Below are 27861 nucleotides of genomic sequence, written 5' to 3'. Positions count from 1 at the left end.
CTAGTTGGCAAGTCCAAAACAAGGGGCACAAGTATAAGCTGTCCAGCAGCAGCTGTAAAAGGCAGATTTTCTTCATGCAGGGAAGCAGAATGTGGAACTCACTGTCAGAAGCTGTGGTTGAAGCAAACAGCATCAATGTATTTATTTAAAGGAAAACTTGATAGGCAAAGGGAATACAAGAGGTAGAGCCCATATGCAGTATAAACACCAGCTCAAACTAGTTCATCTGTATGTTATATTTCATGTGGTATCAGCATGTAAACCTGCAGTCAAGTTACCCTGACCCAATGTTTGGTCACATTTCACCCAACACAAACTAGGACACAGGCAAACTTCTCATGTAAACTTGTCCCCTGATAACCTTCATGTTTGTCACATTATTTATGCTAGAACTGCATTTCTGTTGAGTGGAGATAATCATTGAACAACTCCCTCTGCCACTGGGCAGCAATTCAAACACAAAGAGCCTTTCACAGGGAATAACTGGCTTTCTCACATTCAGGCAAACGTTGGCTGAGGATTGGTCCTGGTGCTGGAGTGTTCAACAACCACAAGTTCAACCTCCCAATGCCACAATCACAAATATATTTGAACTGTCCCCAAACCACAGTGTGCACGAGTCAACTTAGCTTCCAATGGACAGTGAGAAGCAATCATCCTGAGACTAGGGCATATGAGAGACGCTGCCCCATCTAAGTTAGTGAACTTGCTGAGTACCTCACCTTAAAAGTTCAGTTAAGCTTTGACACACCACTCCCAACTTCCTCTGGAGCATTATTTCTTAATCTAATTCTCATCCAATTACAACCCCAGCTTTCCCACACAATAAGTATGAAGGTCACACTAGCACATCCAGCCAGCATGAGGCACAGGACCATACATGAAGCACCAATGTGCGGCACAGCATGTTGGGGCTAATAGGTCACAAGTCAAGGTGGCTGTCAGTAATATGTACAACTGTTCCAATCATTCTACTCACCAATTCTTTCACAACATCAATAAATATTTCTACATTCCAGGTGTGGGCCTGTGCCGAGTCACTTTTGTCCTTCCCGTCACTCCAGATTCCACTTCCAGGGCTAGAGATGGACTGGAAAACAAAGCAATGAGTTAGTTTACAATAAAGGTACAAATGTTTGTCTCTGAATTTGCATCACGCTGTCTTTCCAGCATCCATCCTGCTTCGACCACACAGTCCCCAGTGGGGTGCTGGGAGTGAGTGGAGCACAGTCCTTCCTTTTTTTTGCCCAGCCGGGTGTCCAACACATGTGCTTAACAGTCTCCAAACCAAACTGAAATTTCCATGCATCCCACCTACACATGGAAATCCAGAGATAGATTGTTGGAATGGAATGCGCTCTCTTTCTCTCTCTCTGGAGGGACGTATCCTGCTTACCCAATTCCGGAAAGGATGAGGCGCAGGTTGGCAAGAGCCAAGGCTTGGGGGACCCCAGAGTGTGCGTTGAGGTAACTGCTGGAGTCTAACTAGCTAAAACCGCAAAGCTTTCCCACTGCTTGTCCAGCTAGAACCACCCTACCCGTTAGGGCTTTGGCTTGCAGGGTTAACAGAGTTGAGTGGGATTACTACCTGTCCCTAGTGACTGGTCTGGCTTCCAGATCCTGCCGATGAGCCAGGCTGGCCTTGTTGTCATCAGCAGTACTCGGGAATCGGTCTACCAAGACCGCCACAGAAGACTGGCTCGATTCCGACATTCCATTGCCAGGCATCATAATAATAATCCTTGCATTTGATACAGCGCCTTATCACATCTTTGAGACGTCTCAAAGCGTTTCACAGTATACACTGTAGTGTAGTGACTGTATATTTTGTGGGCGAAATGCAGCAGCCAATTGCACACAGCAACGTCCCACAAACACTCACAGATTGAGTGATCAAATTATTATTACCTCCAGAAAGCGATCTGGCAACCAACTTAATAACTGGGTTACTAAGTATTGCTAGGTAAACAGAGGCATGTGTGGAGTAAGAAAACTTGCCCAATGTTTTGCCCCGACTGGCATGTCACTTTGGGGCCAGTTCAGCTCCAAGGAGACCCCATTTCCTCTGCTGCTGAAGCACAGCTGAGACTTGAGTGGGGCCCTGGGTGTTCATACTGCACCATGCGCTGCCTCGCACACTACCCAACAGAAGGTTCAGAGCTCAGCTCCACCTCACAGACACAAGCTGTGTAACAAATCGCCTCAGAGAGAAGATGTGTAATAAAAATAATGTAACACTACAACCCCTCACCCTGAACAAGAAACACATTCTCTCATTTCCAATAGATGCACCTCAATTGAGGACATTGGAAACTATGAGTTGAGAAGTACAGCAGCTGCAAGTGCATTCAACAGGCAGTTTAGCAGTAACATATCTGCTTACTTGCAAAGGAATTCCGTCCGTGAGACCTGAATGTGTGCGAGCCATCATTCCCAATACCCTGGCAACCTGAGAGGCTGTCATCTCCCGAACCCCGAACTGCAGGATGATGTTGCGACATTCTTCAGCACTGAAATAAGAAGTGTTCATTTAGCAAGAAAATAAGATTTTCATGCTGAGCTGCATCAGAATTATAGAATCAGACATTTACAGCACAGAAGGAGCCCATTTAACCCACCTATATGCTTTAAATATGAAACTAACAGCAGAGAGGCATGGTGATTCGAGGGACCAGATCTAACAGAAACATAATAGTAATGAACAAAGTCATACAAATGGACATCAAGTCTCCGATTGAGGTATTTTGTTTCAGGCCTCATTTACTGTAGTACGACAACAACAACATTGCATTTATAGAGCATCTTTGGGAGGACAATGCCATTACCCTTCCACAAACGCACTGTAAACTAGCACATAATCCAAAGCACTATAATGTGACCCTTTAACCTTATCAGGGCACCTAAATAAATCCAAACCTTAGTTTTATGCTCAAACTGCAATTGGGAGACATTTTAATGAGGAAATCATGCTTGAATGAGTCAAAACACCTTAAAAAAAACTTTTTGTAGGCACATTCAGCAGTCATTTGCGATACCAAGGTCCATAACCAATTTAGATAGAATACTGATGGCCAGGAAAATTGGAAGAAACCCCCATCTTTTTTCCAATAATTTTGTGGGATCTTTTAATATCCACCTGGAACATACAGATGGGATCTCGGTTTAGTGTCAATCAAAAAATGCCACATCTGACAATGTGGTACTCACCCAGAACAGCATGGACTCTATGCTAAATCCCTGACATGAGGCTTTAACCCACAACTCCTCGACCCAGAGTCAGCAGTGCAGCTGACTTAAGCTGGGATGCCAACAAATCGTTCATTCCCACTAAGATTATTCTCCACAATTCTTCCTGCAGAGACTGCTCCGTGCTTGTACAACAGCCTGCACATCTTACCGGGATGCTCCCGATCACATAACCCCAGATGGTGCAAGTGAATGGAGGGGAAGTATTAGGACCGGCTCTATCCTACCATCATCCAGAAGTCACCCCACATCCACTTTCTCCAGTGTGACTGGATCACAGTCCGCAGTAGCAATCCTGCCCAGTTCTTGCCCCCTTCCAGGCAGGGAACAATAACAGATGCTCCACTGCAGACCCACATCATGTCAAATAAGTCAGCCAGACGAGGGACTGAAGCTGGCACCTTGTTGGTGTTCACAGCTCAGTACTTAGAGCAGTAATCTCTTAACCAGCAGCTCCTGAAGGATTAGGTGCCAGACATTAAAAATGTACAGGTGTCAGCCTGTTAATATTGAAGCTCAGGTTATGGTACACCTCTTCCCCAAGGCTGCACACACAGGATTGAGTGCACAGCCACACAGCGATTAGATACAATAGTGATCACAGTGACATGGGAAAGGAAAACCTGGTGTCTGGCCAGTGTGTACAGAAACCTAACTCAAATATTGATTTATCTACACAAAGGCTAAACAAGGGCATGTCAAATGCATCCACCAGTTAATTAAAGACTGGAACCCCAATAGCTCTCCCTTCCTATAGGTTAGAGTATCCTACGCTATCACCCACAGTGATACGCACCTGGTACAAAACCCGTAGCCTACTTCTTGCATGAAATCTGCTAGTGAGCTGTCCATCATGGTTTTCGCTATCCCTCCCGAATCAGACAGGATCCTGTCCATCAGAATGTCCCGTTTTTCAGGATATAGCAGTGGTGCAAGCACCACAGGGCAGCGCTCCTGCGGGAAATCTGGGAAAGAAAATACAAAAATTCAACCAATGAATGAATTGCAGGAGTATAGTACAGGGCTGTTCGGGACTCTGCCTCATTGTGATGATACTGTTAGAAAGTACCAGATAATATTAACACATCCTCCAACACTGTAAAGTTCAGTAGAAACTCAACACGTGTGTCAGTGCACTTCCCCACAGCCACACTCACGAGCAAGCCACCTGGCCAGATGGGTTTACCCGAATGCAATTTCCAGCTTCTGCTCAGCAACACAGAAATTTACAATGCAGAAGGCCATTCAGCCCACCGAGCTTGCACTAGCTCTCAGTACAAGCAGATCATTCAATCGCACTTCTGTGCCCTATCCCCAAAAGCTTTCAAGATTAATTTTCAGGTACCTGTCTACTTTCCTCTCGCATCCCACAAGGACACCTTCACACTGCCAACAATCAATCACCCGCAGACTGTGTAAACACTGCATTACAGATTGTTCACTCACAGAACGGGAATTTGACAGGACAGGAGATAACATTCAGCACAAGTGCTGGTTCTTTCAAGAATAGCTCTCCTTGTTTACCAGTTGATATTTTAATTTCAAAGATTTGACCAATCCCCTTGTAAAAATTATAAGAAGTTCTGCTTCAACCAGTGTTTCATGTCCGAATGACCCTGTGTTAAATCTAACTCGACCAGGCAACGATATCCCTCCTCCCAAAGTGGTCATAACCTCAACACTGCAAACCAGACACACAGGCTTGTCCTGATAATAATAATCCTTGCGTTTGATATAGCACCTTATCACAAGGGTGTGACGTCTCAAAGCGCATCACAGGATATACACAAGTGTAGTGCTGTATATTTTGTGGGCGTAATATGATAGTGCACGTCCAGTGTTGCTCAGTACCAATCTACTCCCTTCATTCCTACCCATCATGGTCCCCTGGTGCTTACCTCTGCGCAATGTTTTAAGGAAAGCGTCAATCTGTTCCTGTCCAACACCAAATGCTCCTTTCTGCCCGAAAAGGAGATGGGAGAGGAGCAGGTGCAGGACCTCTATTGCAATATCTTGAAAGCCACCTTCTTGGTTCCCACCTACGTCCGCGTCGATGTAAGATCGCAGGAGATCTGGAAGCTTCTGTTTCACAAACTGGAGAGCTAAACATAAAAATAAATGTTTAAATACACACAAGAAGTAATTTGCAGTGGAGCTTGCACATTCCCAAACTGCTACAATCGCCCCAATGCCAACTGTCCAACAAAGAACTGGACACCTCAGATTACAAGGCAGATTAATGGGGTTACATCTATACAGTTTGACATCAACTGGTCTTCGCCCCACCTCATGCGATTGTCCCGAGAATCACACCATGGTTTATTTAAAAAAGAAGCTCTTGTTGAATTTCAAGGGGTGTATTTTATACACACAGGCCCATCTATCTCTGAATGACTGGGGGAAGATGTCACTCAGAGCATGAAGTAATCAGGTCAAACAGCTTATCAAGAAATAGCAGGATTAAAAATCAAACTGTAATCATTTTAGGTTTAGAGTTGTCAAAATCTCCCCCATGCAAGTAATCTCAACAGCTCACAAAACTCACAACACCATAAAAACAACTTGCAAGTCTACATTCTTCATGCAGGATAACTTGTCAGGAGCACTGGAAAAACATACTTTTAGCTCAGTCAAGGGCTAATTCACAATCTGGTTGTGCTAAACCTATCGAAGGTGTTGGATCAGTGGGGTAAGATGTCTGTTGTTTCCAAGCCAAAATTTATCATTGGTCTAAGACACACATTTTGAACATTTAAAGACAGCCTCTCACCAAAGTCATCACATCCAACTGTTACATAATAATAATCCTTACATTTGATATAGCGCCTTATCAAATTGTTGAGACATCTCAAAGCGCTTCACAGAATATATTGTAAAGTGAATTGACTGTATATATTGTGGACAAAATGTGGTAGCCAATTGCAGTCATAGATTAAGTGACCAAATTGAGTGACCGAACTAAGTTGTCGTTGCCTGGTAAGTACTTTGATCCAATTCTTTCACAAATCAGCATGCAATAATGCAGTGCACTGGGGTATCTTTAGGTCAGCCTGACACAGCCGTTAAAACAGCAATTCTCCTGAAACAGCATCTATGTGCTAGTGCTGACCCCCTCACCCCTGCTCTACTCTGCTCTCCCATTCCTCTGCTCTTTACCTAGAAGGTACTGAAAGAGTTGCTTTTTAAAAGAGTCAGCACAGACAGTGATCGCCTGCTGTGCTTTCTATGTTTCTAGGTGTGTTTTGGAACTTGCTGTTCCATTGGAGATCTCTACACTAATCCAAGTATGACTGGCCTAGCTTTTTTCTCCGTCGATTACACCTTAGCAAATCTGTGCAATTAATTTGCACCAGAGTGGGTCATGACACGGATGTGGTGGTGGTGGGGGGGGGGCAGAATAGTTGAGGGTCAAACAAGACGTCCAGGTTCCTGACTGGCTTAGTGAGGTGGAGTGTGCAATCTTGGAGGCTGATGCTGCCAGAGTCTGAGGTGCAGAGGCGCTGGCGCAAGAGCCTTGGTCTTGTTGACGGTCAACTGTAGAAAGTTAGCATTGTATAGCACTGTTCATGTTGGGAGGACACCCCACGGCCAAACTTGGTGCTATTAACCCAGAACTAACTACCAAGTCCTCTCAATTAATATACTCCACTGAGGGGGGAGAAGAGAAAGAGAAGGGACAACTGTAGATTCAGCTCATGAGAAAAAACAGACTAGTCCATTTAATCTAACAACAGCATTACATTTGTATAGCTCCTTTCACGTCGGGAGGACGTCCCAAGGCGCTGGACAGAGTACAGCATTTCAGCATTACGGCAATAACCTTCTGTAATGACAGCCATCCTGTAGCTATTGTAAATGAGACGCACTTAGGACTGTGATTGTAGGCTCTGGGAACCACACTGACACGGCCTCAAGGCAATGTTACACAGGACCTGAGAACCAGCAGTAAGGAGAGCCAAGAATCTGAAGCTGGAATGGATTCAAGTCCAAATGCGAAAGGGCATCTCTGTAACTCGTTGTGTTCAGATGGCCCCCATCTACATTTTCACTAACCCAAATCAGGACAAAGGGAGTGTATATTTGTTGTGTGTATACAAGTCAAGCTGCTCACCAAATCCTCGCAGATCCGAGCTAGAAGAATTCAGCAAGGCAAGGCCAAAGATAACCTGAAAAAGAGGAAATCAGCAAAATTAATAGTCAGCTTCACCAATAAACTACACTGTAAGCCATCGAATGTGACAGAAAACAGCAATACCAGATTCAATCACTTACCTCCTGGACCTTACTTAACTTGAGAACTTTACTAAGCTGCGTAAACAGATGGGGTGAAGGTTTCAGACTCTGAAAAGGCAAAAGAAGGTTATTTCAGTAAATGTTAAACTGCCAACTCAGTTTCCGGTTCAAGTCACTGTGTCCACTCCAGTGCCAGGGCTTGTAAACAAGTAGATACTAAGAAACCTTTCTATCCACTGGAATAAAAAAAATCAGGGGAAGAGGGTGGAGAGGGAGAGAAAAATCATTAACTTCACTTCAAAGCACAACTGGTAGACTGAAGGAACAAGCGAGCCACCCAGCAAGAAAAATATTTTACAAACAAAGTGCACACAATGAAGACAGCAGTGAAGGATCAGACATAACCAGCCATAATCTTGCCTTCCTTGAAATGCTCAATATGAGCGGGGAGGAGCATTTGAATAACTTGAGTTGAAAAGGATTTGGTGAAAGTTTGCAGCCCAAAGTGATGAAATGCCAAACCAAACAGTGTGATAGTCAGCAACTTTCTATACACTTACCTTCTGATAGTGCAATGGATTGTCAATGGCGTAGCACAGCGTCGAGATAAAGTTCGGCTTGGTGATCAGTGACGCACACTCCTGAATCAGAAACTGAGTCTGCAACAAAGGGAAATGATCAGGTTATTACAGATTAGCACCTGAGTGATAATGAACACGTTACTCAGAACAATGGTGCCCAAGGCATCAGCCATGTGAGCCAAAGCACCATCGGGCATGGATCTCCCAGCTGGACAACTGTAATACCTACGGCTCAGGTAAACACCAGTTACGTTTTACATACACACACCCCCGGCCAATGCATGTCCCCAGATAGAGCAGCCCCCCACAATACCTTCTCCGATACACGCGCGCGCACCCCGATACACGCGCGCGCACAACCACTCCCGTCACACTCAGTCACAAATACACATAGTCACATACAATCTACATGAACACACATCCAACCCGCTACAATTCAAATCTAGTTTATGATTTATGATTTTAATCTGCATCAGGAGAACAGCAACCCCCAAAATAAACCTAAACTAAAACAATCAGTGTAGATGCTAGCACTTGTAGAGCCAAGTCCAGTTACATTACAGGTCAAACTGCAACTGCTCCCAAAACATAGCAGCAAACATTCCTGGGAGGACTGACATCAGCAGAAATTCAGCTGCAGAAAACAACTATCACCCCGCCTCTGCCTGATAACATCCCTGCCACATAAAGCCACAGTCCAGAACAAAACCTGTGCTGCTTCACAAACACTGGATGCTCCCTCCAGCTGCAGCCTATTCTAGTTCAAACAAATAAGAGTCTATTATGAGATTCACAGCTGAACACCCCATTTACTTGAGAACTTCAGGATCTTGGTGATTCAAGTGGTAAAGACCTGCCTTTGGTTTATATGGTAATAATAATAATCCTTGCATTTAATATAGTGCCTTATCACATCTTCAAGACATCTTCACAGAATATACTATAAAATGAATTGACTGTATATTTTGTGGGCGAAATGCAGCAGCCAGTTGTGCACAGTAGTGTCTCAAACAATTTTTTTAAAAAGGAATTATTATCCCCAGAAAAGCGATCTGTCAATCGACTGACCAGGTTCCTACTTACTACTAGGTAAACAGAGGTGTGTGGACTCTACTTTGCTCCTGATCAAAATTTATCTCTAAATTAATATTAATTGACTGCCCATCTCATTGGTCTCTTGTGCTCCAGGACGCCACCCCACGCGAAGAGCGTTATATAAATGCAATTTGTTGTTGTTGCGCAGTAATTGCAAGGTTCAGTTAAAAACTGTGGAAGTTTTCAGGAGGTTAATCTACAAGATTACCAGAAGGTCCAGGAAAGTTCCTGTTTCAGGCCAACTGATTTGTCAAGTTCACACACAAAAGCTACTTTTCCCTCCTTGTGTCAAGTTCCATACTTTAAACTATATTTTAATATCTTCTAACTTCATACTCCTGTGCTTCCAGCTCCCAGGTGGAATGAGCACCACCTTCACGCTAATGTAGAGGTAGCATTTCACAAACCGACAAGCCTGAAACACTGACACAGAGAACAGCACTAAATTGAAGATTTGGTTTTGAACAGCAGCCTGACTGTATAAAATGAGTCATGGTTCTTTTTATCCATAAACCTGGCTTCATTTCGCTTCAAACTGGCTAATGAAAAACTCTGTTGAATGCAAAACTCCTTAACATAAGAAATGCTAAATGAAAAAAGACCAAGGTCCATCTAGTTCACCTTCCAACGTCCTGGCGGTCGCATGCACATATGTCCCAAACTACCTATGTACTGTATACGTAGTTCATAATGTTATTTCCTAAAAGAAAACAATCTAATCTGTGTTTGAAAGAATCAACACTTCCTGCTTCAACCGTCTCCCTCGGGAGCCTGTTCCACAGGTTCACTATTCGCTCACTGAAATAGTGTTTGGGTAGATTCGTTCTGAATTTACCCACTTTAATCACAGGCCGTGTCCTCCTTGGACAGTATATGCCAATGGTTTATAATAATCCTTGCATTTGATATAGCACCTTATATCACCTTCACAGCACAACTCAGCACTAAATAGTTAACAGATATCTTGAGGATGGCTAATGCAGAAATGAAATCCTCAGTGCAGGAGGAGTTGCTCAAGGTCGAGGGCAGGTATTAAGAGTAAAGACTTAACCCAACTGCTGGCTGAAGCAAATCAAATGCTCCACTCCTGAGAACTCATCCATTACCTGCTCTCCCACTGCAGGTTGAAATAAGAAATGTGAACTTCAAGTTGGATGGATCATTCCTTCCCATGTTAAATGACAACCCACAGTTGCATTAAGATGAAATTTTCCACTGAATTGCCAAATAATTCACCCACCAAGTGTGGGAGACGTTCAGATTCAGAACGTCGCTGCTCGCGACATTAGTCCACATGTGACATTGCGTACTGTTACAGTGAACTCCACAGCTCTCCCTTGCACATCGCTGGAGCAGAATGACATGTCCTCAGGAGCTCTGGACAGAACATCTGCTCCAAACATTTCTAGACTATGAAACATGGTAACTAACAGCAAAAGGGACCACAGACATTTCCCTTAAAATAGTTTGGCGAAAATCAACAAACGACACCGATTCTCAAACTACTAGAGATCCCCCAGTCCCGTTGGGAACACCAATTTGTCAAGTATGCATCATACCCATAAATCAGAAACAATCCGTATAACATTAAGATATCTCGATCTCAAGACTGGCTTTAAAGCACCAACCAAAGTCACACTCAACTGTTGTGCATTCTAACAGGTCGACCTGTACATAGGAACATAGGTTTTATTTCCCCACTACTAAATCAAATCTTCTCTGTGCTCCCCCACCCACAACTCCCCACCACCCAGAAAGTGGCGAGTAATGCTTCATCACTCACAACTTTCTCTTCCTTTTTTAGAGGTGAGAGCAACCTTCAAGAGTTGAAAATCCATTTGAAAGGAGTGTTTCAGCTAAATTAAAGTATCTAACCATTCAACTGGTAAGAGTCACACAACAGCTGAATAACCACGGGCAGAGAAACACAAAAGCCCACTACCCAGCCTAATTTACCTGCACACCACTAGGCTTTAATTACTGTAACAAGACTGGAGTTTCTACATTGGTCAGGAGAGATGCTTAGAAACCTACGACAAAGTAATCTGATCTTGTGTAGCATCAGTGTTTGCTCCTCCAGTGAAGCCACCCATCCAAATGTTCCCTCTAATACCCTTTTCTCTGCGTATGCTTATCAATTTTCCTTTATATATCCCAATCAAATCTGCTCAAACTTGCTCCAACAGCCACCTCTGGCAATCCATTTCACATTCTCACAACGCTGTGGGAGACAATTCTTCCCAACTTCCTTCACACTCAGTTATAATCCTGCCTTCTCTTGTACTTGAAGCAGCTACCAGCAGAAACAGTTCCTAACCGTTTGCCCTTTGAAAGCCGTCACTGTGCTACTACTGTTCAAAACACACCTTTAACCTGAAGGTAATTTCTCCCTTCCAAAATTCACTTTTACAAATGTCTTAACTATACCAACTGCAAGTGGATAAGAGAGCCCTTAGAACACAACATCAGAAATGTACATAAGTCGAACATGTGAAATACCACAAGATGCCCGGTCTGGCAACAGCCATAAAGCACCATCTCTGTATACCTCATTTGTATTGCAGGCAGTGGTGAAGGTCTCGCAAAGTCAACCAGGCTCCCAGCACCTCATCTCTCCATGCAGTATAAACAGTAGGTGCAGAAGATTAAGTGACTGTTCCTGGTACTTAAGGTTCTAAGGTTTTACAAACTAAGCCTATTTAATCTGATGTTATTCGATTTGATTTTGAAGAACAGAATTTGTACTTTTCAAAAGATTTACATCTAGCACTGGCAGCAACCACTGTTCTCCATCACCAGAGTTAATCATATAATTATAGACAGAAGGAGGCCATTTGGCCCATCGTGTCTGTGCCAGCTCATTGAAAAGAGATTCCAATTCAACCTCACTACCCCGCTCTCTTCCCATAGCCCCATCAACCCCACTTCCCTGCTCTCTCCCCATAGCCCTGATCAACCCTACTCCCCTGCTCTCTCCCCATAGCCCTGATCAACCCCACTCCCCCGCTCTCTCCCCATAGCTCTGCAAACTTGTCCTCCACAAATAATTATCTACTTCTCTCTTAAAAGCTGTTAAGAGTCGGTTCCCACCAGCCTTTCAGGCAATGTATTCCAGATCCTAACAACTCGCTGTGTGAAAACATTTCTCCTCCCCTCTGTTTCTTTTAACAACTATTTTAACTTGGTGTCCTCAGGTTACCGATCTACCCGTGAGTGGGAATAGTTTCTCCTTGTTCATCCTATTGAATCCCCTCAATTTTGAAAACTTCTATTAAGTCTCCTCTTAACCTTCTCTGCTCCAAGGAGAATAATCCGAGCTTCTCTCGCCTCTCCTGATCACTGAAGTCCCTCATTCCTGGTACCATCCTGGTCAATCTCCTTTGCACCCTCTCCAATGCCTTGACATCCTTCCTAAAGTGTGGGGCCCAGAACTGAACACAGTCTCTCGCTGAGGCCTAACCAGTGTTTTATATGAAAGTTCATCATAACTTCCTGACTTGTGTATTCTATGCCCCTATTTATAAAGCTCAGTATCCCGGATGCTTTTTTAACAGCTTTATCTGCCTGTCTTGCAACCTAAGATTTACTATATGAACCCCAGGTCTCTCTGTCCCTTCACCCCCTTTAAGATTGTACCATCAGCTTATATTGCCTCTCCTCATTCTTCCTCACAAAATGCATCACTTCACATTTCACCACATTAAACTTCATCTGCCACGTGTCTGCCCAGGTTACCAGTCTGTCTATGTCCATTTGCCATCTGCTACTATTCTAGTTGCTACTGTTTACTACTTTTCCTAGCTTAGTATTATCTGCAAACTTGGAAATTGCACTCCCTGTACCAAGTCTGGGTAATTCATATAGATCAAAAATAGCAGTGGTCAAGTCTAAGAAAGCTGAGCCACACAAGTTTATGTGGAACAATCACACGGCCATTTTGGAGATATCATCTGCACCAGCAGCAGTTACCAGACTGCAACTCTCCTGAATATCACTGATGCTGAAATAGGAGTCCTACATCTGTCCAGCATGTGGAGCAACACTTTGTACTATTCTGCCACTAAATTAACGAACCAGCTGCCTCCACAGCATATTCACAAGCTTAAAAATAAATAACTGGAGTGACATTAGTTCAGTACCTGATGGAAATCCTTGCCGCTACTTTTACCATCGCCACTGAAATCCACATGCGAGAATAGACAGCGTAACAAATGTCTGTCTGCCTCGGGCCCGTGTCGGTTCACGATCTGAAAGGGACAAGAACAATGAGGTGAGCTACTGTTACTTTATCCTCATCCTCACCTACAAGGCCATTCACGGCCTCACTCCCTCCTACCTCTCCGACCTACTATCCCCCTATCTACCTGCCCGTACCCTCCGTTCCTCTGGCTCCGGTCTGCTCCACGTCCCCCGCCCCAACCGCCCTACCATCGGTGGTCGGGCCTTCAGCCTCTCAGCCCCGAGGCTCTGGAACTCCATCCCCCAGTGCCTTCGCCGCTTCTTCCCTTTCCTCCTTCCAGGCCGGTCTCAAGACCTTTCTCTTTGACCTTCAGCTCCCCTCTCGACTCTCTACCCCCTCCTCGCTCTCTCTCTTCCCTCCCCTCACCCTGACCATTTCCCCCCTCCTCGCTCCCTCCCGTCCCTCACCCTGACCATTTCCCCCCTCCTCGCTCCCTCCCGTCCCTCACCCTGACCATCCCCCCCCTGCTTGGGTCCTGACCCAACTGTACAGCGCCTTGGGACGTCCTCCTGACGTGAACGGCGCTTTCTAAATGGAATCTTGTTGTTGTTTATCCTTTTTTAGTATCTGACTCATGCAGAAGCCAATCACCATGATTCTTACAAACTAAAACCAGTTCTATAAACCAAATCCATACATGTATGCCAACCCACCTACACATAGAAATTCCCACAAGGTACAAGGCGCAGGCTGACAAGAGCCAAGGCTTGGGAACCCCAGACTGTGCGTTGGGGAAACTGCTGGAGTTTAATAATAAAAATAATAATCCTTGCATTTGATATAAAGCTTTTCGCATCTTCTAGAAGTTTCAAAACACTTCACAGAATATACTGTAAAGTGAATTGACTGTATATTTTGTGGGCGAAACGCGGCAGTCAATTGGGCACAGAAGTGTCCCATAAACAGTCTGGATTAAGGTGAACAATTATATTTATTTATATATTTTTTCAGGCGTGTGGTATAAGGAAAGTTGCCCAAGGTTTCGCTCTGCCAGGAATGGAACCCAGGTCTCTCGCTTGCGAGGCGAGTGCTCTAGCCACTCCTTAATATCACCCAGTTGCACCTTGGAACTATTTTATGCCTAGAAACAATTTCATATTTTACAAATTTCAGAAAACACAGAATGCAGTTCTTTGCTTCACAGATCAAGAAGGTTCCAGGTTTGAGTCCTGGATTAATTTAAGTAACCTCAGTTGGTAGAGTAGTGGGAAACTGCAATCTACATTAGGTTGTGTGTATGTAGATACCAGCTCAGAGGTGACATGCCTGCCTTCCTCTCCCACCGATCAAGTTACCTGTCGATACTCAGCATGTAGGCCGACATACGGGACACTTGGGCACAGAGCTCTGCTGTCCTGGTGTAACAGTAACCACCCAAGTCAGTACCTTCAGGAGATCAGCCAAGGTGAGAAAAACACTGACTAATTACAACTGGAGTGTCATTTCATATAGAACTCCTCGTGCCTTCAGTCACCGCAACAGGGAATTTGGTGCGAATTACCAGCTCTCATTCCTCTTTACTTCAAGATATAGTAAACTTTCAAAATGGCAATCGGTAAGCAAATCCTACAATACAGTAATACAATACAGTACATGCAGTCAATTTAGGTCAAACAAACACACTAGCTCGTAGAAAAATGGCCCTAACATCCAATTAAAATGAATGTTTCTAAAGAGCTGCTGACCTGGCTGCCGTTGGTAATGATGTGCAGCAGAAACATAAACTTTCACTTTGTTTCCACTTCAACTACCACCTGCCTTTCCACTGAAAGCAATGAGCATTGCCAACATGCTGTCCAGTCCCACAGGCCACATACAGTGCCAGGCTCAAACCATGCATTCAGGAGGCTGCCCAGACGCAGGGGACAACGGTTATTGTTGGGGCTCTCCTGGAGACTGTTTTCATTTCCTGTAACTTTGAAATGTCTCAAGGAATTGTTGTCAAATGTAGTGACTACTTGTAGGCAAATGCAGGAGCCATTTTGCACACAGTAGTCCCATAAACAGCCATGAAGTGAATGATCAATTTATCTGCAGGATTGTTGGCTAAGACGCCAGGAGAAACTCCATCATTTCTTTTAAGTAGTGTCATGGAATATTTAACATCCACCTAAACATTTAGCCAAAAATCACAGTCTAATATCTTGACCAAAAGGCAATACCTGACAATGCAGCATTCACCCCCAGGACTGCATTAGAATGTCAACTATACAGGAAAATTCCAATGTGAATAATCAACCCACAATTTTCAGAGACAAGAACACTACCAAATCAGCCAAGCTGACACCAAAGAAGCAATGACCAGTAAAAGCTATGACGATTAGGAAACAATTCAGGATAACAAGTTTTTTCGGGTAGAATGCACTGCCTGAAAGGGTTGGAAATAAATTCGATAACAATTTTCAAAAGAGAAGTGGATAGATATTTGGGGAGGACAAATTAGCATGGCTATGGGGAGAGAGCGGGAAAGTGGGATTAATTTGGATAGGCCTTTCAAAGAGCCGGCATGGGCACGACGAACCGAATGGCCTCCTTCTATGCTGTATAATTCTACGATTCTAATTCTCAAGTCCATGAAGGTGGTGCAGTGGATACAGCTAGAATTTACTGGGAACTCACTAGTTCAAATCCCACCCAGAGTGTGCTAAGTTTGTTGGCCCAACTGTCCAGTGCCTTGGGACGTCCTCTCGATGTGAAAGGCGCTCTATAAATGCAATCTTGTTGTTGTTGTAGTCAGGTAGAGATTCCAGTAGTTTCAATTCTCCTAACCTATACATTTACAGCCTTTGAGCCTGTTCTGCCATACAATTAGATCATGGCTGATCTGTACCTCAACTAATCCTTTCAATTCCAATTTTCCACCCTGGTTCATGAAGTCTCATATAGTCAGGCGCCAAAGACACTCACTCAACCAAGCACCCTAACCTGGGTACCTAAAAGGACAGCATCACGGAGTAATGAGATGCATGGATGGAGATCTGAAACAGCACATGTAAAAGCACACAACAGCTCACACTCTGCACTATAAACAGAGCAGGCACTCCCTCTTTCACTTCACCAACAATTCATTAAGTATATATCACTCTCACTTGGAAGAGAGCGGAGTCTCATGGACAAGAGGATGCACCTGGAAAACAAGGACAGGTGGCAGACAGTTCCAGTGATTAAAGCGTTATTATGGATTCAACTCTGCTCTCAATTCAGGTTGTATTTCCCTTTTTTCAAAAACCTGTGTAGGAGCTGGGGTGGGTGGCTTGAGGGGGAAAGGAAATGAAAGAAATGAGGTAAGCAAGATCTCATTGGGACTGAGGGGTCTCAAAATTGACATGCCAATCCATTTCCTGTTAGGCAGGTCCTCATTACTACAGGTCACTATTGATGTTGGCAGATGCATCAGCAGAAGTTGAAGGAGCAAAACAATCACTGCGGCAGGGATACTTCCCACTCAGCTCCTGTTAACCCTGTAAGCAAAAGCTGCAATACGTAGGCTGGTCCTAGCAAGACAAGTATCTTTCACGTAGTAGAACATCTCAAGGTGCTTTATAAAGATGAAGTTAGGAGATCAGAGGTCATGTGAGGCAAGGACATGGAAGCATTTGAAGTGAGGACAATTCCTCTGTTCCACAGGCACAGTTCCTATCCTCTTCAAAACAGTAGTCAACACTCCCACCCTCCATAAACCCTTCTTCGAGCCATCCCCTTCTCTAGCTACCCATCCAATCTCCAACCTGCCTTTCCTCTTCAAGATACTGGAACAAGTCACTGATGCCCAGCTTCGCTCTATCCTCTCTCAGCACTCGCTTCCATGAACCCCTCCAATCTGAATTCCGTGCTGCACATAGTACAGACTGCCCCCCGGTCAGTCACACCATGACACTCTCTCTCTGCTCCTCGTTCTTCTCGACTCCTCTACTGCCTTCAACACTGTTGACAATTCTATTCTCCAGCTCTTTTCCTCTCAGCTCCAGTATCATAAGGTGCCCACAAACGTCACTTCCTGCTCAGTGCATATGACATCCAAATCTACTTTTCAACTTCTACTCTTGATTACAGATCCACTGTCATTCTGTCTGTTTGCCTATCAAATGCCTGGACAAGCCTCAATCTTGGCAAAATGTTGGCAAAACCCGTATTCACGCTTTGTTACCTGCCCGAACTTTAAGTGCGCTCCTTAGTTCCACTATCCATAAGCTCCACCTAAGCCAAAAGTTCACTACCCACATCCTCACCCTTACCAAACTCTGCACCCCAGTTCTGATTTGGATCTGTTCACAACAGATCGGCTTCAAGGTTTTCACCCTCTCCACAAATCCCTCTGAGCTGCAGAACCTCCTCGTCTCTCCTATCTTCTCTACTCACCCCCTCCACTCAGCTAACTCAAGCTACTGAGCCTTCCCCTTTAGCCTCACATAAACCCCTACCTCAACCACAACTAAACTCACTGCCCCTCCCCCCCAAAACCGGTGGCCTTTATGAAGCACTCTGAGATGTTATCATATGTGAAGGGCACTATATAAATGTAAGTTGTTTCATTCAAAACAATTTAAAAACTGTAAAGAAAAAAGTAACTGTTTTACAAAGGGATAATTTTTCTTGAATTGGAGGAAATTGGAAAACCCAATAAACACCATTATTTACTGAATCAGAAACCGTCAAGCCTAAAAATAAGTCACTGGATAAAATGTCCTTCTATATAACCAGATCAATGCCAACAATGAACAATAGAAAGAGAAGCAGCGGCCATCTTTCAAACAGGATGAGCAGCAATGGAGTTTCTGCAGAGTTCAGCTGAATGCACTGGCCTTTCTCCCTGTGATTAGCTTGCAGGGACCTTGCCAGAACAGTTTATTTAGACATTATACAGCAGACTCACCATCAGCACAACAACTCCAAACCGTGGGAAGTAATCATTTCAGTGCACATTCTAACAGATACCTGGAGTGGTGGACAACTGGAATCTTATCCTGCTGGTTCAGACAACTAAATGCCACCAGAGTGCTCCTCTTGCCATACAATAAACTCCTTGGTCAGACTACCGCCGGCTCATTTGCTCATCTGAGACTGAATGTTTGAGAGCCGTACAGATTGCAAGGGATCTCAGAAATACCAGGCATCAATTATTTGAACAAACACAAAGTCGCATAATAAACACGTTTTGGTCAGGCCAACCAGCGATGCCCATCGTGCAGCTCTGTAGACTGGTTATTTCACAAAGGACACGTCTTGTGACCTGAACCAAAGCACATTTACAGAGTATGGTCTGTTTTACTGCCTGAGGGCTCGAAGAAAGTCGGAAATCAACACGGGCTACCAATCCACAGGAATAGTTCCAGTGACCTAAAGGGCACAGCTCAGAGCACAAAGATTTCTGAATAAAGGCAACTGTTCAACAAGAGTACCTGTTAATCTTCCCCATTCCAGCAACCAGCCTGCAGACAGCTGCCATTTTGGAAATTCTCAGAGAGACAATGGAGTTAAGATAGAAGACAATGTTGGCTGTCAAGAAGTGCACGCCCCCATCCCCCAACATTCGCAGGAGTCTACATAAGTCCATGCTTGATCGGCAGTGTGTATTCATTTTTTTATTGTTTTATGGCATAAATATTCAATCAAAAAAATGTATTTTGGTTACACAGCAGGCACCCAAATCTTCAACAGTAAGAGGCTACTGTCTCAACACTTTTTACAAGATGAGCAGCACCACCTCTCCCAAAATGAAGGAAAAGTATCAGTCGGATGTTAGAGCAGACAAGAGAACAACTTCTTGCACTATTTTTCAGCACCTTCAACATCAAATGCCTCAGAGTTTTGCAGCAATTGTCAAGTGCAAGACTTTAGAGACCAACAGGACAGCCATTTTGCATGAGCAAAGTTCCAGGACTTTACAGAAGTGTCAGCCTAGACAATAAGCTCAAGTTAGTGATGCAAGACTTGAACTCACCACCTTCTGACCCAGAGATGAGTGAGTACAAGTAAGCACAGTCAATGCACTCGGGTGGAGATACTCAGCAGGGAAATCTTTAGTATCAAAATCTTACTGAAACCTCAGATCGGGTTCTCCTCAGTGGCTCAGGAAAGCCCCACATTACCACTCAGGCCCTAGACCAATACCTCTGCACAAACAGAGGCACGAAGAACTGCTCTGTCACATCTTCCGAAGGGGCAAGAGACTGGAGCAGTCAGCTTGAGATTGTGTATAATGTGGGACAGGGTCAAAACATGGTACAAATTTACATTTAATAGCACCTTTCACCATCAGGATGAGCTCCTAAAATGCTTAATCCTGGTTTAGCACCCGAAGATACCTTAGTAAAGCCTGATCTCCAATACTATCAAACTTGTTCAATCACTGAGTGTCAGAGGTGAGAGTGTTACCACCTGAGCTAGTCTGGGTCATAAGGTTGTGTGTTCAAGCCCCATGACAGCACTCGGAACTCAAGAGTCTAAGCTGACCCTCCAACGCAGTGCTGAGGGGGTGCTGCACTGTCCTTCAAACAATACCTTAAAACAAATTCCTGCCCATCTATTTGGACATTAAAGATCTCATAGGGCAAAAGGTTTGGTCAGGGACGAAGCCAGATCATGTACGATTCACAGGACCAAATCTTGTGCCTATCTGTAGCCCTGGAAATAGGGTCAAACGTCTGAATAGTCACTGGCAATTAAAACTAGTCAACTAAAGACTAATTTGAAATTTTAAAGATATTAGGTAGATCAAATGTCCAGAGGAGGGCAACCAGCACCCTCCCCCCAACCCCCAGATCAGGAGCAGAAGAGTACATGCCAAAGGCGAGAAAACAAGAAAGATAATTGGACAGCAAAATCTCTCCAACACGAGTAATAGGAAGCTCATGTAGAAGAGTTTTTAATGATTGTAAACCCTGCTCCCTACGACTGGTCAAACTGTCTATAATCCTGTCATTTTGTAGCGCAAGTTTTAAAAACTTCTCAGAACTGGATGTCCTACGGAAGACCACAGCCAACAGGCAGCAAACGGGCTCTGCTGCTAGGCCCTCACAAGTCAGACACAGGCCAAAACTTGCAAGGTTTACTCAGGGTAACCCAACCACTGGCTGCAGGTTAGTTATTGATGCAGAGTCCATAAATCATTTTAAAAGAGAATTAGCTAGATACCTGAGATAGGTGAACATTAAAGGTTGGAGGAAAGTGTGAAGGATTAGACTAGTGAATCTGTGTGGAGAAACACACCAGGGCAGATTTGATGGATTGAATGGCCTATTTCTGAGTATTCTCCAATTCTGTCAAGGTAGAATGAGGCCCCGTTAGTGTAAGACAACTGATATAAAATATACTCAGAATAAGAGAAAAGATACACACCAGCAAACTGATCCACTTCTCTAGCTCCAATTCTACTTGGATGGAAAGTTAGAACAGTCAAATGCTACCTCTTCAATTGCACCTATGACCACTTCTCCCCCTTGATTGGCATCCAACCCCATCCTTGTGAAGACAACACCCTATAAAACCGCAAGCGGTAGTCAGAGAAATCTGTTGGGAGAATTAGAAAGACAGCTTTGTGAAAGGATCAGAATGAAATCACTATATCTAGCTGTCAGTCACATGCTGAGGGGCGTACAGTCACAACACGTGCTGCCTTTTATTAGCCATAAACTGCACAGCTCAGCAGGAAAAAACTCTTCAAGGCAAAAAGACAACGTTGCCACTCCTCCTCCCCACTCCTTCACGCGGGAATGTTTGAAAAGTCACGCCCATGTGGGAGCCGTTCAATCTATCCAGCTGCTGCCAAAGTTTATAAAATCAGGATAACAAGAGCAGCAGAACAAAACCTCTGAAAATTGGCCTTCAAGCCTCTTCTTCACTAGCAGTTTTACCTCGTTCACCAGATCTGAAAATAGTTGAAATCAAACTAAACTTTCTATCTTCTCTAAGTTAACAATTTTAACCAATCTGTAACCAGTGGCCTCCCAATCACTAGGCCCAAGATAACCTGAACTACACCAAAAAAATCAAAGTGCGATTAGAAACTTATTTACAAAGATTGGATAAAATCTGTAAGAAATGTCCTATGTTTGTGGCTAGAATCCCACCAGATAGAGTTAGAGTCATTGATTAGAGTTTTATATGACAGGAGTGAAGTTTGTTCACCAGTTCCCTCTCCCAAACAGCAGTCCAAAGCAGAGGGTGAGAGAGAATGGATTTTCAGGTAACTGGACGCCTCTTGAGTGGGGCAGCATCTCCTTCAACAGGTCTCAGGTAATGATGGGAAGGAACTAACCGCGCCCAATAACTTTACAGTGCACTGCTGACAGAAATCCCCTGCCCTGTGTCTCAGACAAACCACCAAAACCACTGGAGGTAAAAAGGGGCACCACAGGGAAGTGAACAACATAGTATTGAAAGCCTGTTCACAGAGTAGCTAAGGAGAGACTATGGCACTAGGCATTTGTGGTTCACAAGCCAGGTTCATTAGAAAGTCCATCAGCCCATTTAATCTCATCTCCAGCCTACATTTCCCATTACAGGATTAAACTGTTGCTTAAATGCAAACTTGACCACCCTTTCTGGGTCAATTTCTTTGGTATGAAGAAATACTTACAGTTGTAAGTATGTAAGTATGTATGTAAACTAAACTCACCCTTCATACCCCCGAACGAGTGAACCTCTATGTCAGCATTATATCTATGTCTATAAGGTCCCTTCTGAAATCCTCTTTTCAAAGTTCTTAAATTCAAGCCCTGATAATGGGCTTTAAACAAATCTAAACATACTAAAGAAATTACACCCTGGTTTGCAATTACTGCTTGTGGGTAAAGCTGTGAAATGACTAAACATTTTGTTAATGATACCAGACCCTAAAGCTGAAAACAGGAGACTGGAAAAAGCACAGCTTTGATTCTCAAACTACCCATGAACCTCAACTAAATTCTTAATGGCCAGGTCTCAGAACACTCCTCACCTGTACAACAGAAACCAAAAGTAAAATGAATAGTTTAAACTCAAACAGGAACCGTCTGGCATGCCAACTCAAACCAAGCATCACTAAAATGGCTGGTATCCAGATCTGATAGATTTAATGTGTTAATTGGGTAGACTAAACCTTGATAGATCTTCATTTGTTAGAAAACTACTGTGTTCTTTCATGGTAAATCTTCACTAATAACACTCAGGAAGGTTATAATGATTCTTACATTTGGTATAGCTTGTCCACAAAACAGTCACTGCACTTTATAGTACCACCTGTGTATCTCTATCTACCATTCGGCATTGTATCTAACATCTAACTCTGAAACACCCCTTTCCAAGGTTCATAATTTTGGGATGTCCTCCCAACGTGAAAGGCACTGTACCAAATGTAAATATTATTATAGGGCCTTTCCAGTCAAGAGGACATCATATGGCTCTTCACAGGATATACTATAAAGTGGGTGCAAGTCTACATTTTGCTGTGAAGATTTGACAGCAGTCTAACGTCTGGAACATAAGTCGTAAGGAGGTTGGAACTGCTCACCATGTCCATGAGTGAAGGAATCCAACAATTTAAATCAGCTAATAGGTCAATACAACTGTGACCATCTGCTTTGCTTTCTCCAGTGCTATGAATCTCTGAGCACCACACTTACAAGCAGACAGAAACCTCCCACACCTGAAAGGCAAACGAAGCAGCGTCACCCGTTCTAGATCCAAGTTCTGAGTCAGGCTTAAAATCACTAACCTAGGTAGGCATTAGACAGATCATATTTCACAGTCTAACAATGCCCATTAATACTCAGAATACGAACATGCTGAGTGGCATTGGCATCATTTTAATTAGACTAAGTGACAATGGGATTTTCAAAACTTCATTTTGCCTGCCAGAGCTCATGTTCATTTGATCAAATACTTATTAGCTGCTCCTTTAGGCTACCAGTAGATTAATTTGCCTTATCCATTCTTGTAGATTTTAAAACTTTTAAATCCTAATATCTGGGAATTGACACACCAACCTCCATTTTGGGAAAAGGGAAAGAAAGCATAGCATCGAAGGGCAAAACACTCGATGGAATGGAGGAATCTGGGGGTAAAAAAACATCATTCAGTTCAAGCGGGGCGACGAATACAGAAAGCTAACAAGATAATAATCCTTGCATTTAACATAGCGCCTTATCACATCGTGAAAAATAGGGAGGGTTGTGGCATTTATAAATAGCGATATTGCATTTAAAATTACAGACATTATGCTGGAATTGTACGAGATACTGGTTAGGACAGTTTACTGTCCTACTATGTTTACATGTACAAAGAGGTTGGCAAAATTAGGCCTTTTTCTGCTGGAACCGAAGAGACTAAGTAGGGGATACAATACAATAGCAGCTTTTGTGATTTTAGAGGGTCGTGATAAGTAGGGGAAAAAAAAAATTCTTTCAGACTGGGGAAAATAGGTGACTACATCACAGCCAGACTGGTGGAAAAATCTGAGGGGTAATCAGAAGGATTTTTTTCACTCAAGGAGTTGTTAGAGTATAAAATGCATCTTTTAAGGCTGGATTAATAGGACCATTTAAAAGGCAATAGGATAAGCATTTGAGCGATATAAGCATTGAAAGGAAAGTGGGAAGGAGCTGGAAAGTGGAATTAATTAAGAGAAATAAACAACGGGCACAAACACAGTATGCTAAACAGCTTCTTTCTGTGCAAGAAATTTCTCTTACATTCAAATTGGACCCACAGTAGAGCACTAACTCATACAGAGCAGCAGTGCTGGTGGAGCAACAATTGGGACTCTATCGGTCTCAACACCCAGGATTAGGGAACAGAGAAAAATCATTCTGGATCCCTGTTCTTGATGGCTATCCAGTGACCAACTCCTCAAGACTATGTATGGGGACAGGATGGGGCTGAGATTCCTCTCTTCCCAACATAAGGCAGGCACCTTGTGTAAGGCTTTAGTCTTAGGGTTAACCCTAACCCATGTACACCAACACCACTTCTTGCATATTGTGCACATTTCGTTATAACCCAGAGGAAGACGTTAGACACAGATATTGGGGTTCGCATGTACCTAACATCTAGGCTCATACAAAGAACATGGGGGAAACATCTAAGAACAACTACATGCAGTGAATCTCAAAGGCTGCCAGGCGAGAGAAAAGAAAATCGGTTAAACATAAAATGGTAACTGAAATGTCAACAAAAGACAACCAATCACAGCAACAGGCAGCAGCTTGGTAGCCCTCTGGTCTCTGGATCCGAAGAGTTCAAGGCCTGCCTGAGCTCACAGTCTAGGCTAACACTCTAGGAGTATGCTTAGGGGTTGCAATCCTGGTGCTCTTTCGGAATCCCAACTCTTACCTCATCCAGGACGCCTGCGGTGGTTCTCCACACCAGCCATGTACTCAGAGAGAGCATCCCTCTGTGGGGAGAGCACCCAGGAGGTTTAAACCCCCTCAACCTGCTGGCTTATTCTCGCAACAACATGGGGCCCACTTCTGGCAGAGCGGGAAAAAAACCCATCCCACTTAAGCTCGGGTTTGGCCTTTATACAATCCCCAAATCCCAGGATTCTCTTCAATGAATCCTGGGATTTCGGGAGCACTATCAGCATATGGGATCCCGAGATTGGGATTGCAACTTGGGTGTGTGCTGCATTGTTGGAGGTGCCATTCTTCTGATGAAGCTTCAAACCTGCCTGCCTGCAGGGCCTGTCTGCTCAGGCGAATGTTAAGATTCTATGACACTATTAGAAAAGAAGGGAGTTTCTCCCAGTTTCAAAATTAATTGAGTTATTGCAGCTTCAAATAGCTGCTGTATGTGTATTCGGATATTTACTCACACAAAACTCTGTACCCCCAACACACCAGTCCTTGCCAGGCTCCACTGACTCCCAATTACCAAAAGGATCGATTTCAAGATCCTCTCTCACTTATTTTCAAATCTCTTCATGCCCTCGCACCTCCCTAACTATCTGATCTGCTTATTCCCTACTCCACCACCCGCTGCCTCCACCCAGCTGGATCCACGCTCCTGTTTGTCCCTCGCCCCACCATCGGTCGAAGTGCCTTCAGCCATTACGCCCCGAAACTCGAACTTTCACCCTCAAACGCCACCTCCCCCCACCGTCTTGCTCCCTCCCCACCTTCAAATCCTGCTTAAAGATTTTCCATCATCATCGCGCCTATGGTCACCTCCCACTCTGTCTCCCCCGAGCTCGTTGTCAAATTCTGACACTGTAAAGTATGAGGAGTGCTGTGTAAATGCAAGTTGTTGCTGTACATGATGAGCATTATGGCCAGTGACTGTTGCCAATCTAACCCACAATCTTCGCTGCGCATTTAAGCAAAAAAAAACTCTGCAAGGGCACTGAAGCCAACTGTTGCCTAGCCAAGATCAGTTAGGAGATCAAGGATTGAACCATAGTTCCCTTGCACTAGGCCAAAGGTTTCACAGAGTTTGTTCATTCATTTGACTATTCAGTGGTTTGACCACCATAAATTGGAGTTTTAGTTATTAGTTTTCAAACTCCTCACAATTCCCTTAAGTAAAATGTAGCCTTCTGAAGTTAGATTTTCCAATTCAGATGTAACTAGTTTAATTGAGATTACACAGTACTGGATTCGAAACAAACATCTGCTATTGCTATAATCTAATCTTCCAACACGTTTTGTAACAAAGCTGCTATGAATAGCAAACCTGTTACTTTTCTTTATGAAGAATCAATGTGAAACCATATTTTTTCTAAATTGCATCTCACAAATATAAAACAGTTTCAAACTACACTTAACTTGAAAATACATCAAGTTTTCCCTCCAACCGCTAGAAGACATTAACCAGACCATTCACCTCGGAGAGTTCTATTTTCGAAACCCTCTCTTCAAACTTATATCTTTCGATGAAAGTGAAAAAAACATTCAAAAGCGTAAGGAACCCATCCTGTGCAAAGTTGGGTGCTGTTGAGTCATCTCTGGGTTGTCAGTGAATCGGCACCATTTGCAGTTGTAAAGGCGCCTTTTATAGTCTCACAATTGAGATCAAAGCACAGGAGCCCCAGAACCAGTGAGTGAAGCGTGAAAATCGATCCGTAAGACTATAACCGAGGACTTCATTAAGTGGAGTACATTTCCCTCCCCTGAGCTGCAGTCTCTGGAGGCCCAAGTGCTGCGAACTCACTTGGTGACGACCATTACATGGAGAAAGTGAGCCCTCGCTGCCCCGCACAATCCACAGGTGCCCAGTGTAGGCCCCACCATGTGAGTGCGAGTGCCCGCACACTCAGCTTCACTTGCCGGGGAAATGGGGAAAGTATCGCGCCTCTGCCCGGGGCCCGCGGCAACTCGCAGCCTTTTGTGGTCCAGAGGGGAGCCTTCCCTCCCTCCCTCCCTCCCTCCCCCCAACCCTCACTAGGCCTCGGGCTTCTCCCGACCTCAAGTGTGCGCGGGCGGTGTGCGGCGGCACTCACATGAGCGATCTCCTGCTGGCTGGACTTGTAGTTCTTCTTGGTCAGGTTATCCACAAGGTAGCTGATTTGAGACAAGGCCAGCGATAACGAGTCAAGATTCATTGCTGGTCGGGGCGGTCAGCTGAGGAAAGCGGGAAATGGTCATTATTCCCCTTTCTTATACTGGAAAAAGAAAACCGTTCGTCTCCCCGTCACAGTCAGTCGGTCAGTGTGTGCGCCCGCGGCACGGCACGGCCCGGCACGGCCTGCTCTCGGCTCGGGCTCGGCCTGGCCTGGCCTGGTGTGAGTGGCGGCTGCGGCCTCCTCGCTTTCTCGCTCTCTCTCTCTCTCGCTCGCGGTGTGTGGCTCTCACTGGGGGCTGTGGCTGCTGTGCTCGGCTCCTCCCGCTCACTGCTCCGCCGCGCTCTGCCGTCCGATTCCTCCTCCTCCTCCTCGGTGCAGACTCAACATGGCGCTGCGACAAGCGGCTCCGCTCCGGGCCCACCGACTGCCGACTCCGAGCCCCGGGGTCCCAGCGCTGCTGCAAATGGCGGCGGGACCTCACGACGCCATCTTGGAATCAGCAGCCGCTCGGCTGGGCTCCGCTCGGCGCTCCCGCCTCCTCGCTGCCTCGCGCTCCCTCACACCCGCCGCCGCTCCCTCGCTGCCGCCGCACCCCGGGCTCCAGGCGCCGCTCTCACTACTCGCGCTCTCACGGCTCCCGAACAACCGCCAACCCGCAGATTAGTCCTGATTAGTCGGCCGGAAACGAGGCCGCGGCCTGGGGATGATTTCCGGTCTCACAGGCTGGGGGCGGGGCCTGACCCTGGGCACACAGGCCCCGCCCCTCGTGACCCCCCCCCACCGCCACACACACTGCCCCCCCCACACACTGCCCCCCCCCCCCCCACACACTGCCCCCCCACACTGCCCCCCCACACACTGCCCCCCACACACTGCACTGCCCCCCCACCCCCCCCACACACTGCACCCCCACACACTGCCCCCCACACACTGCCCCACCACACACTGCCACCTGCCCCACACACACTGTGGGCGTGGGGGGCAGTGTG

At 44.9% G+C, this 27861-nt stretch overlaps 1 protein-coding gene across 11 annotated transcripts in view; it reads right to left on the bottom strand.

Annotated features, from left to right (window-relative positions):
• The window catches only part of cnot1 (CCR4-NOT transcription complex, subunit 1), a 99748-nt gene extending 72181 nt beyond the window's left edge, over positions 1-27567 (bottom strand). For all 11 annotated transcript variants that reach the window (XM_042340338.1, XM_042340343.1, XM_042340341.1 and 8 more), the window contains exons 1-9: positions 26810-27567; positions 13295-13402; positions 8040-8138; positions 7519-7587; positions 7358-7412; positions 5145-5348; positions 4043-4211; positions 2384-2510; positions 980-1090 (exon numbers count right to left, since the gene is read on the bottom strand). In XM_042340338.1, the coding sequence (XP_042196272.1) occupies positions 980-1090; positions 2384-2510; positions 4043-4211; positions 5145-5348; positions 7358-7412; positions 7519-7587; positions 8040-8138; positions 13295-13402; positions 26810-26911 (1044 nt within the window). In that variant the 5' untranslated portion in view covers positions 26912-27567. The remainder of the gene's footprint in view (positions 1-979; positions 1091-2383; positions 2511-4042; positions 4212-5144; positions 5349-7357; positions 7413-7518; positions 7588-8039; positions 8139-13294; positions 13403-26809) is intronic.
• Between the last annotated feature and the right edge of the window lie 294 nt (positions 27568-27861).

The sequence above is a fragment of the Callorhinchus milii genome, unplaced genomic scaffold (assembly GCF_018977255.1).
Source record: "Callorhinchus milii isolate IMCB2004 unplaced genomic scaffold, IMCB_Cmil_1.0 Scaffold14, whole genome shotgun sequence".
Taxonomy (NCBI): domain Eukaryota; kingdom Metazoa; phylum Chordata; class Chondrichthyes; order Chimaeriformes; family Callorhinchidae; genus Callorhinchus; species Callorhinchus milii.
Note: the sequence above shows the minus strand (reverse complement) of the source record. Positions and strands in the feature narration are given on the sequence as shown.